General features: G+C 34.8%; 1 protein-coding gene across 4 annotated transcripts in view; it reads right to left on the bottom strand.

The window, feature by feature from the left end:
* The window catches only part of LOC118199566 (telomerase protein component 1-like), a 507,852-nt gene that overhangs the window by 420,502 nt on the left and 75,080 nt on the right, over positions 1–12,270 (bottom strand). For all 4 annotated transcript variants that reach the window (XM_085808431.1, XM_085808432.1, XM_085808434.1 and 1 more), the window contains one exon: positions 4,027–4,161. In XM_085808431.1, coding sequence (XP_085664557.1) covers positions 4,027–4,161 — 135 coding nt within the window. The remainder of the gene's footprint in view (positions 1–4,026; positions 4,162–12,270) is intronic.

Here is a 12,270-nt window from a genome sequence, read left to right as displayed (position 1 = left end):
CTGAGGAAAAGTACTTTCTAACACACTAATAAAAATTCTTTTTTCTCATGATCTTTCAAAGAATTTACAAGTTCCCTGGTTTGATTTCCAATTATAAGATCATTGTCATCCTTTTGATTTTCCAAATTATTATAGGCAACACGAATCAACACACTGTTTTTCACAACGGATGGTTTTACAAACTAAGTATAAAGTTCTTTCAAAAGATCATTAAGAATTTGGATAAGCAGGAGAGATTTTGGTGAAGCTGATTGTAGAAGGGTATTTACACTTTAAAAAATCTTAATGGTACTTAACACAAAACTACAATATGCTTTGTTCAAATCCGAAGAAAGAAGATAGAAAATCCTTTCCTCCCGGCTAATAGAAGACTGTTTCTTCTTCCCTTCAACTTCTTTAACAAAGTTGACCTTTGAAGAGTCTTCTAAGCATTTTCTTTTTAAAGGGTTTGATTCTGTGTGTTGGCTTTTCCCTTTTAAAGCATTCTGATTAGAAGCAAAGTTGGTTTTCGGAATCTTACATGCCGACAAATTTCATGGGATCTGTGGTTTCAATTTGGTCTCTTCGTGGAAATATTTTAGCAATGCATCCCACAGTTCAATAAACCATCCTAGTGCTCTGTCTAAGGATAACCATCTCGTGCATACATGTTTCAGAATTTTTCTCATTTCACCAGAGCACAGTTCTTGGAAATTCTTTAGGTTTTCTTTCCTTTTTACACTTTTTTCCACATAGAAAAACACATCAATCAGAAGCTGGTCAATATTTAATGGTAAAGCAGCTGCAGCTTTTTCTGCTGCCAAATTAATTAAGTGGCATGGGCATCCAATAACAATTAATTCATTTTGTTCTTTTTTGAGGAAAGAGGCTACACCCTTTTTGTCACCCACCATGACATGAGCATTATCTGCACCAAATGAAATGCAGTTTGATATTGGGATGTTAAGTTGTTTCAACTCATTAATTACCAAAGAGGCAATATTTTCTCCCGTAGCGTCTCCATTTCACAATGGTAGACGCAAAAGATGAGTTTTCATTTCATTAGAAACATCACAGAAATACGTGACAACGATGGGGTAAAGCTTCCAATCGCTGTCGTTGCTGCCATCGACTGACACCGAAAATGCTGAATTCTGGAGTGCAGCTATCATTTTACTTTGTGCATTGCAAGCAATTTCGTTCACAATAGAAGATGTTTTCGTGCGAGCACAAGCATATTTCTGAGCAATCTTGGAGTCGGGAAACATCCGTCTGAAAAGTTGACCAGCGTGATTGGCAGCGCTTAGCGGCACATTGTGTTCGATGAGGAATGCAGTAAACAAACACTCTGCCAAAATGACATCGGCATCCGAATTCGTAGCCAAATTTGAAAAAAATCATCCACTTTGTTTGACGTTGTCGAAGCCGAAGCATTAACTTCATGCTTTTCATGATTCCCTTGCTGCTGAAGCGAACGCAAAAAAAATAATCTGGCGCCCACAAAGAAAAGAGTGGGAGAAACAAGTTCAGCGCTTTGGATTGGCTGGTTAAGCAGCGAGTTGGGAGAAACTGCAAGTTACTGGATTTGAAGTAGTCGGTAGTTGGCGGTAAAACACGATGCAATTGGCGAAAATCGCTGAAGTGGCGAAAAATTCTAAAATTTCAACAAAAATCACTAAAAAAGGGAAAAAATCATAAAAAATGGATTACAATCGTAAAATCGTAAAGACAAACGCATTTTCGTAAAAATTACGAAAAATTCGTAAAAGTTGGCAGGTACGAGAACGGCATAGGCTCAGTAGGATGTTGGACCACCGTGGACAGCGATGCACAAAGAAACACGTCTAGGCATAGAATCAATAAGCATAGAACCATTCCCTTCCAACCATTTGCCACAGTTCGTCTTCTGAACGAGGCAGGGGCAGAGCCTGCAAACGGCGTCCAATCACATCCCACACATGTTCGATTGGTGACAGGTCAGGAGAGTACAATGGCCAGGGAAGCATCTGTATACCTTGCAGAGCATGTTGGCAGATGCGAGCATTATCCTGCTGAAAAATTGCATTAGGCAGCCCCTGAAGGTAGGGGATTGCCACCAGCCGCAGTACATTATCCAAGTATCGTTGGGCCGTCATAGTGCCCTGAATACAAACTAGAGGTGACCTGGAATCGTAGGAAATAGCGCCTCAAACCATTATGCCACACTATCGCTCGGTGGGGCGTTCCACACTTACTGCCGGATTCGATCTGACTCCATGTCGATGCCACATACATATGCGGCGACTGTCACTGGATAAACAGAAACATGACTCATCTGAGAACACGTTTTGCCATTCTGTCATCCACATCGCTCCAGTCCAACACCATTCTAAACGTTGGCATCTATGCTGTGGGATCAATGGCAGTCTTCTTAACGGATGCCATGAGTGCAGGCCACATTCAATGAATTGACGGGAAATCGTTCTGGTCGACACGGGAACATCCAGGGTATCTAGCACATGCTGCAGAATCGTGGTACAAGTTATTTGCGGGACCGCCACAGCTTGTTGGCGGATCGATCCACACGTGTTGACATCACTCTGGCTGCACCTGCACCCTTCCTTTTTAAAACCACGTTCGCCATAGCCGATGCACCATGCTTGCATCCATGTGGGTATCAGCTGCGATTTGACATAAAGACCAACCCGGCCTTCTCAGTCCGATCACTATACCCCTCGTAAAATCGTCTATCTGCTGGAAGTGCCTTCGTTGATGGTGGCTTGGCATTCTCTCCTATTACACGTACTCTCCGGGACAAAAACCAACTTTCTTCCATGATTCATCTGGCAGAAATAACGACACGAATATTGCCCATTCTGCATGTTTCTTTCCTCCTTATATCTTACTTTCACGTGCGTCGGAGAGCTGCGCATTTCATATCATTCGCATAACTCAGTGACGTGCATCTACTCTAAAATTTCTGACCATTCCTTGGTGTTGCATTTTCAATGTCGAGCAGTGTATTAAGTTCCATGTGACATTTCTTGTATACTCAGAATGTTTTCAGGGCAGTTCAATATGGCTGCCACAAAACTCCAATAGTAATCACTGAGAGCTCATCTAATAATGATGCAAAGCAACACTAAGTGGTCGCCATGACTTCCTTCAAAGGATTGGCCAAGGCTACTAAATGGTCACCATGACTTCTTTCTGAGGACTGGACAATGCTTTTTAATGTAAAGTTATCAAAAACCTGAAGGTCTGTCTCAAATAGCTTATACACTTTGAACATAGACCTACTGAACACATCCTGCATACTAGCCAGCCATGTACATTCTCACAAAATGTGACATTTTGCGTGCCATCCTGTAATACAAACGAGAGTTTAAACTTTTAGAGTTCTCTAATTATATGGACTGATGGATTTTTTTGAGCAGTAACTGTTAAGGCTCAGTAAGTGACCTATGTTACCATAATGCTAAGGCCCAGTAAGTGACCTAGGCTACCATAATGCAGTACAAGCTCAACCCTGTAAATCCCATTTGATGTTTGTGAAAGTGATAAATAAGCAAGAAATGCTTTAGTGCATTGAAGAAAGAATTATTGCTATGTCTTCAGAAGCAGGTTTCAAGCTCTTGGATTTTGATCAAGCTTCAGTTAGTATGAAAAACATCTATAATAGGCAGGACGATTTTTCACACTGCCATTTTAATTCAGATTTTTAATGTTTGCAAGGCTAAAATATAACTCAATGGGAAGTCATTTTATGGACAATAATTCTGTAATCATGCTTGTTCAAGAGTGAATAAACAGACAATTAAATCCCTTCTATGAAGAAAGGCCAATAATGGGTTTCGAAAGGTTTCAGCAGGAGGATTACATCAAATTAGGTTCAGTTTTAAGGACTATTTCACTTTTTCAATTCATCCATGTCATATTTGAATGAACTTATAATACACATATAAATGAAATATCAATCAGATAAAATAAATACAGCACTGTACAAGACTGAAAATAATGAAATGAGCTTAGTCATCTAATCAAATAAATTACATAAAAAATGAATACCTTCAAGATAAATTCTGGATCAAATAGTCTCACTTCATCTGCACATTTTGTGAGAAATAGCCTATATGAATCACCTGCCTGAGTGAGTTTTGATGAATGCATTAAAGCAACACCTGTAGCATTTACAAGTTCCATCTGAAATATGGTAGATAAATATTAATTTCTTAGTTAAACTATATGATGCAAACATTAGAAAACATAATATTTAATTCAAAGATAATAAAGAAAAAGAATCTTTTCTATAATGAGTTCTTATAAGGTTGCAGTGTAAGACACTTTTTTGTTGTTACCCTACTAACAACTTTTAATGCTTTTTCATAATTACATTTTTTATTGACTGTTCTATGTGACCACATATTTTTTTTTTCAGTTGCCACCAAATGCACTACTATGACTGATAATTACATTTGGCCACAACTGAGTTACAGTTGCAATTGTAAAATTGTTAAGGATATAGTCAGAATTAAATTATTTAATATACAACAATTTATAATTCCCTCTGGAATTACAAAAATGTGTAGAAAATCAAGAAAAAAGATTCATATCAGGATACCATAAAGAACTTCTCCAAGTTTTGTAAGTATCTTACAAGTATTTGATATGGTTATTTTTGATAATGTTAGACTTCAGTCTCAGCTGTCAAACTCACACGGGTTGTCATTTTTCATCATACACACAGGCACTTTCTTTTAATTTATTGCACCACACTTGAATTATCTTGCCTGCAGGTGCTTCTGTTGAACATCTTGTTTAAAATATCCATTGTATTATCTTAACTGATTCACATTTAGTGAATTATATGATGCAGTAAGCTCTGCGTTTATCAGCAAATTCCATTTTTGAATTAGCTTACCACCTAGCAGATCAGTCTACAATTATATGATAGGGCCTATTACGAGTGCAAACTTGGATTCTTTATTTATTGCCATGCACACTTTTGATGTACTTGTTAATAACAATTTTGAAATCAACTTCTGAAATTCCAAACGGAATTATGAATTACCATGTATTTTATCATTTACATAGGTCAGTAAAAGTTCTTATCCTCATTTTCATGTTTACAAATAAAAATGAATATGTCAAGATTCTAACTGCTAGTTTAGTTTTGCACATTTGTTTTGATATCATAGTCTGTTACTTTTAACAATTTGAGGTATTTTTATCCTCACCATTTTTGATCATGACGTGTCATCACCACACAGTTCACTTATTTCCTCCATGTTATTTGAAACTGCAGTTCAGGATTAGCCTTTATTCCTGCACTTTTCACAAGGGAAAACGTGAAGTGAAAATGAAGTGGGAAAAAAACAAGTAGCAGACTCAACCATCTGCTGCAGCTATCATTACCATAGTTGCAAGGCATGTTAGGCAGGAGAAAACTATCCTGAAAAGCATATTCTATATTAGCTGACTACAGTATACTTTTACATGCATTTATGCAAGCCATGGTCACCATTCAAGGAATTGTAAGTAATATAACTGCTCAAAATTCTTGTGTTTGTGATTCACTTAGTGCATCTTCTTCCAAATTTTTTTAAATCATCCAATTTTTCCTGGCTCTAAAATTTTGGATCCAAAATTATAAATTTTTCCATTGGACATTTTAAAAATGGTAATTTCCGACTAAATGTGGCAAAAATACTAAGTCCCTGCATTTCACTTGGCTTCAAAATTTTGTTTATTTGCAGCATCCCTTTTTTGTTGTACCTTTTTAACATTTGCTGACACAGGTACAAATTTCATGTCTAAGACATGCGTAAATGAAACATCATTGATTGTTGACTATTGGAAATTTATCATTCTTCCCAAGGAGATCATGTCTCTTTCTACTGTGTATCTTTTTATATCATTAGAAGTCTTTATTACAAACTGTGTCTCATTTTATAAAATTTCTAATGAAATTATAATTTATTCGGAATATAAAAGACTACAGAATATATTCCATTTAATTTCCTTCACTTATTTATTTTGGTCAATTTTAAAACTTTTGCCTTAGGTATAACATTTTTATGTTAACTATAAACATAAAGGAAATTATGTTCAAGTATTGCAAAAAATAGAAACTCTTTTACATAAAGTTCAACAAATCACCCAGCTTAATACATGTTCTATGAAGCAAGTTTGTGTGTATAAAATCAACATAAAAGCAATTAACTAGAGTAAAAATATGATCTTAGTTTAACAATCATCACACTTCAGTAAAAGCTCCTTAGAAATGTTTATGATATTGCTTTGCTGATAATGATGAAAATGAGAATCAAAAACATAATGTACTTTAAAACTCAGCTAAAAAATGTGGTGTATGTTATAGACAGCATTATTAAATACACTAAATATATTAATATATTCGAAATACAAAATTTCAAATTTAAATGATATTCTTTCAGCTAAGGCAGGAAAATAAATGCCTGTTTCAGTCAAAAGCCCAAACTCTCTAAATCTATTTACCAGAAACAACTGAAAAACAGGTAGTTTAAAAGAAACACATTCTTGATAAATAATTATAAGAGTTATAATTGTCTCTCAGAAATGTTACTAACAAGAGAGAAAGAAAAGCAGCATACAAAGAAAATCCCAAACTCAGGGATTGTTAAAACAAATTCAAGGTTTTGAAGGAAGACTACAAAATTAAATCAGAAAAATACATACATCAGACATTCATATAATTTGTGAAACAGCACAGTATTATAAGTATGACTAAATATTTGTATCACTGGCAATTCCTGTAAATATTTGTTGGCATATTTATTACTGTGGATTTGTGACCATCTGGTCTATACTACAAAATTTTGAAGACGTTAAAACTTTTTACTTTGTATTTATGTCTATGACCTTTATTATTAAGCTTTTGTTTGTGAAATTCTCTGCAAATCTTTATTTGCACTTTTAAATAGTTTCAGAAGAATTGAAACTAGTTCCACTGGAAACCTGCTGGAGTTGATGATGATAAATCTATTTCTAGAAATTTCTTAAAACTTTTGATTTTGAAGACTCAGAGATTTAGAGAAAGCAAATGCAAATGACACTTCCAGAATTCTGCCTTATTTTCCTGTCCAGTGCCACAAACTGGCGAGTCGGCCTTAACTTCAATTATTTGACCATTGGCTCCATGACACATCTTGAAAACTTTAATGTACCTTTTGATATTCGAACTATCTGTTACCAACAAGCATAATTATTGAGTGCTTCTATATTCTTATGTTCTCTCTATTCTAATATTTCAGAACTAAATTTACAGAAATGGTGCCAGTCTACAGAAAGCTTCTAGTTAAAATCTTCAGTAATATTGATGCTAATTTATACTCTTTTCATGAGCTGTACTAAATGCAATCATTTTATGAGTTTTATGAGTTTATTTTTATATGAGTTTATTTTTATATTTATATGTTTTATTTATGAGTTTTATGAGCATTTTATGAGTCTTCCTTACTTCGGAATTGATTGTTCAAATGAAATACGAACAACTAAGCAGAGACAAACTAATATCAGAAGACTTTAAATGTCATTTAGCAAAAGCATAAACAATTATGAATATGATATTCACATGTTCATTTAACAGTTCTTATTTCAATTCCTCTAACTGAATACAAATGTCAGATAGTATAAGTGGGGGACACCAGAATTTTACCATAAGTTGTAGAGGTATAGTCCCACCACATTAAGTGTGCAACTCCACCCCAATTTTAAGGAAGAAAACCCTGGGGGTGGTCCAAGTGTTCTTCAACTTTTCCCCTCTACCAAAAGTCATTTGAGAAGACCTTCAACTCACCTTCGGCTATTAATACCCATACCTTCTCCAGGATTTGGACTTCGCACCACTGGTATAGCAGTCAGTATCACTAACCACTATACTGTCTGGACAGAAATGCAACTGCGAAGTCTCATCTTATATGTTCAACTCCGTATTAGGTGAAAAGAGCAGGTCCAACAGAGAAAACAGAAAAAAATTTTCTTAAAAGTCTGCTGGCCTCAACCAATGAGGCAAGCTTTCTCAGTTCCATCTACAAAGCAAAGAGAAATTTTGAACCTCTGGTAATTTGGCATGCTAAATACGTCCAGAGTGATCTTAACTAGGAACCCATTTCGTATATTTTTTTACCACAGCTGAGGCCTCTGGTGTGCAGATCTCAGACAGCATTATAAACTTCAGTGGAATAATCAAGATTCAATGAATATGGCTGCAGCTTAAAACTAAACAATACGGCCATCTCAAAATTAAGACCTTTTACAGTTTTCTTTAACTTAGTGACTCATCAATTCAGTTAATGATTGTGCTGGTGCTGCAATTGAGAGAAAAATTCTGACATGATTACTGTATTTTAGAATTTTAGACATGTGAATCCCTCAAAAAAAAAAAAAAATGCACAGGTTACCTTCTTGGATTGTGCTTCTAATGTTAGAAACAATGTTTACTACCAATACTGCATTTAGTAAACACTATTACACTTTTAATGTTAGAAATACTGCTAGTATGGACACTGAAACATGCATTATGCTCTCCCCAAATAGCAAACAACACAGATCTCATATGCCCTTGCTTTTGACTTATAAAGATGCAGAGAAGCACAGCTAAAATTAAGGCAGCTCAAATCATCAATCATGCATACATTTCTAAAAGATGTTCATCATTTTAGAAATTTTCTTCTTTAGCTATTTTATCCTCATATATTTGCCGACAGCTTTTCTAAGACTACAAGGTCTCTCCCCCAGTTGATAGAAACAAAACAGTTACAATGCACTTGCCCCATGATTTTACAGTACTAAAGGACTATGATATTTCAGCCCATACTGCTTTAATGTCAGCATATACAAGGCTTCACTCTCCACATAGCATTAATAGCACATGTTCAATTTCTTCCAGGAAATAAATGAACATGCAAATATTATTACTTTCTCTAGCAACAGCTTTTCAAAACTTAAGAACAACTATAGTGTAATTAAGAAGAAATCTGTTTGGCATGACTAAGGCAAAGAACATCTTTGTCTTTATTTATCTCCATGGCTTCAAAATTGAGCTGCTTAATAAATATCAGTCATTAAATTGGCTATTTAATTTTGAAGCTCTTGAGATTCATGCAGCAATACACCTCAGAAATCTACCATACAGACTTAATACCACAAAAGATTTCTTGACTATAATGCTACAGCACCTTCCAGAAGCAGGAATAAATGTAAATAATGCTTAAACAGATGTCAAGAAAATATACGTTTATTTGGAGATTTTATATTCAAACAAACTGCTAGATTCCATAATATGAGTAGCACATCTTTGAAGTAACAAGTAATTAAAGATGGCCTATATGGGAATTATGAATCTGAGGCCGTTAAAAGAATTCAGTGAAACATTCAGCAAAATACTGTTGCATGCTCAATATCTTACATCTTAATTTAACAGTAAAGATGTACCGGCATTATGGACTAACTATGCCAGTAAGATCGAGCATTCTACAATTTATAAGAACACAACCATGAAAAGAATTTTGATAGTCCAAACCTCAGAAATGTCCTAAGAGAAGATCAGTATCCCTACTGGTGGCTATTTCCATGCAACATGCACATATGGATATAAAACTGACTAATGATTCTCCTGAGGAATTAGATTTAAATGGATTATTTAAATTCCAGTAAAGCATGCATCAGCTATCACAAGGGGGAGAAATGCTTTCATAGAGGAATTTAAGAAAAATTGTATCTTATTACACATGGGGAAAACCGTAAAAACTCCTTTGCAGCCCGCCCATTTGCTGGATTTAAACTTGGGTTGAACTACCAGTATTCAAAGATTTTAAGACTCAGTAACCAACGGACTTACGATGATGATAAGCATAACATGTGAAGAACTGCTACAAGCCATATGATATGTGTAAAGTATAAAACGCAAAGCATACTGATGAATGAAAGAAGCTACAAAATTACGATCTTGCAGAATTCTTCAAGAAGTTCTCTTTGGACACTTTTAATCACAACAGGGATCTGAAAGCAAATGACTCTAAACAAATTCTCATGCAACCCTTACTATACCGATCTAAATGTTCCTTTGAATTTGTTTGGGTCACAGAATAAACTTCACATGTAGCAGTATCTACAGACAACACACAACCTTCAGCAACAGAAAGCGAAAACCAACTCTTTGGTACATTAGATGACATTGTATACAGATTTAATTGAACAACTTTAGTAGTGTTAAACATTATTTGCATCCTGGAGTCAATCAAACAATCTTGGTAGTGTTAAACATTACTTATATCCTGGAGTCAATGAGAATGTAACCGTAAAATATCTCTGCTCCAGCTTCAGCACATGAGCGTACCAGGTTCCCTCTTGCAGATCATCATAAATCATCACTGTTTGTGACCTATCACTGTTCTTTGCAAAACTGCCACCTATGCTTTTCTTGAACAATAATCACAAAAATCTGCAGATGCATTTAGGCATGTACATTTATACAAAGGATGAATGATTAATTCAGTCAGTGACAAGACAAAGTCTAGACATAATACATAAGAGATATGGAGTTAACTCAAAAACAGGATGTCACGTATGGTTATGGAACAAGAAGCATCAGCTATGATAATCAACATAGTTATACACCTGTTGAGAAGGAACCTCATAGGCTGAATAGCATCATGGGCTGTATCATAGAACTACTACTATACCTGATGCTAGATTACCCCCATCACTTTAACAGTGAGTATTCTGTCTTTGACCTTGCGGGTTGTACTATCTGAAGCATGCAATTCTTACAGAAGAGAAGTGTATATTTATTTCATGAACATTTTACTTTTTTCTGCAAAGAATGAAATATGTGACTTAAATTCTGTTCATAGCTTAAAAATAAACCCAAGAAAACTGATGTCTCCTCTCAAAATTGCTGGAGCTAATGACAAAAATCTGGCAATTTCTTCAAGTTACTCGCACCTTCCATTTTGAACCATGAAGGTATGGGCAATTTTTTAACACCTCTTAATGCAAAAATCTTATGGTAGAAGACTAGTTGCATCTATACTTGGAACTAAGAGTCTGAAGCTCAATAGCTCATTGAAAAAACTCACGATTTTATGATTGAATATTTTCAACAAATATTTCTCGAATGCTTGTTGTCTTAGTATTCCTGTAATCCACAACTGAATTAACAGTATTCATACTCATACAAATGGTTTTTGACAGTATCTTCAATCTGACAGACAATGGAGAATAATTCCCTACCCTTGGATTTTTTATTGATCATAATGAATATAATAACCGATTGTTTCATTAAGGAAATTTTTTTCGTTCCAAATGTTATTCAAATCACCCTAAGTCTTTAGCATGTCACAAAATAATATAATTAGCTTAACAAAACAATTTTTTATTTTATTACTTTTGTCTACATTCCAACAATATTCACACAGCTAAATAATCAATACATAATACAGTCAAAGGTCGTTAATCCGGACGCCCATAATCCGAAATGATCTATAATCCGAACCTCAAAGCCACAAACTTTCTGCGCATGCATGTAATACTTTACGCAGGTGCATAATATGTTTACGCATGCGCGTTTAATGCATAATGGACGGTATAAGCTAAGCTAAAATTATCTAATTATCTATTTCAGTTAATGTTGCAGATTGCGTTGTTCCTTAATCTTCGAATTGGATCCGGCTTATTATTTTTTGCAGACTGTTAGAGCAATTTTATAAAAGTAAGCTTGAACTTTCGATTATGTCAAATAGAATTTCCGATGCTGGAGCTGCCCAAAGGATCTACAAAGCGAAAGCATGTTTCGATGTTGATCAAATGAAAAGTGGAATTGCTGCAAAAAATGGATAAAGGCATATGCTTTGTTTCTCTATCATTCCGAATGTTTATCAATTTCACGCTGCTCTGCGGGGATGGGGAACGTCGCGGCGTGCAATGAACTGGAAGTTGATCTGTCAGCACTATCCTTCCTTATCTTCAGGGCAGATGTTTTTATTTTATTAGGCTTATAATTCATTACTAAATGTAGAATTTCAACTTGATTTACTTTGATATGATTTAAATCAAATTCATTATAAATATCACGAATACACATCAAATAATTTTCTGGTTGCAATTTTTTAATTTCGACTACGCGTAATGTATGCATTACACATGCGTGCGTTGAAAGAAATGTTTAATAAAGTAAAGAAATAAATATTAACTTTTATTTTTTGTTTGCAAATTTTGATACCCTTTAGATCATAATTGTTCTTTTATTTCATAAATTACAGTTTCATATTT

The sequence above is a fragment of the Stegodyphus dumicola genome, chromosome X1, assembly GCF_044657685.1.
Source record: "Stegodyphus dumicola isolate Sdum_Otavi_A_Nest chromosome X1, ASM4465768v1".
In the NCBI taxonomy this organism is placed as follows: Eukaryota; Metazoa; Arthropoda; class Arachnida; order Araneae; family Eresidae; genus Stegodyphus; species Stegodyphus dumicola.
This window is presented reverse-complemented; position numbering and strand designations above follow the sequence as displayed.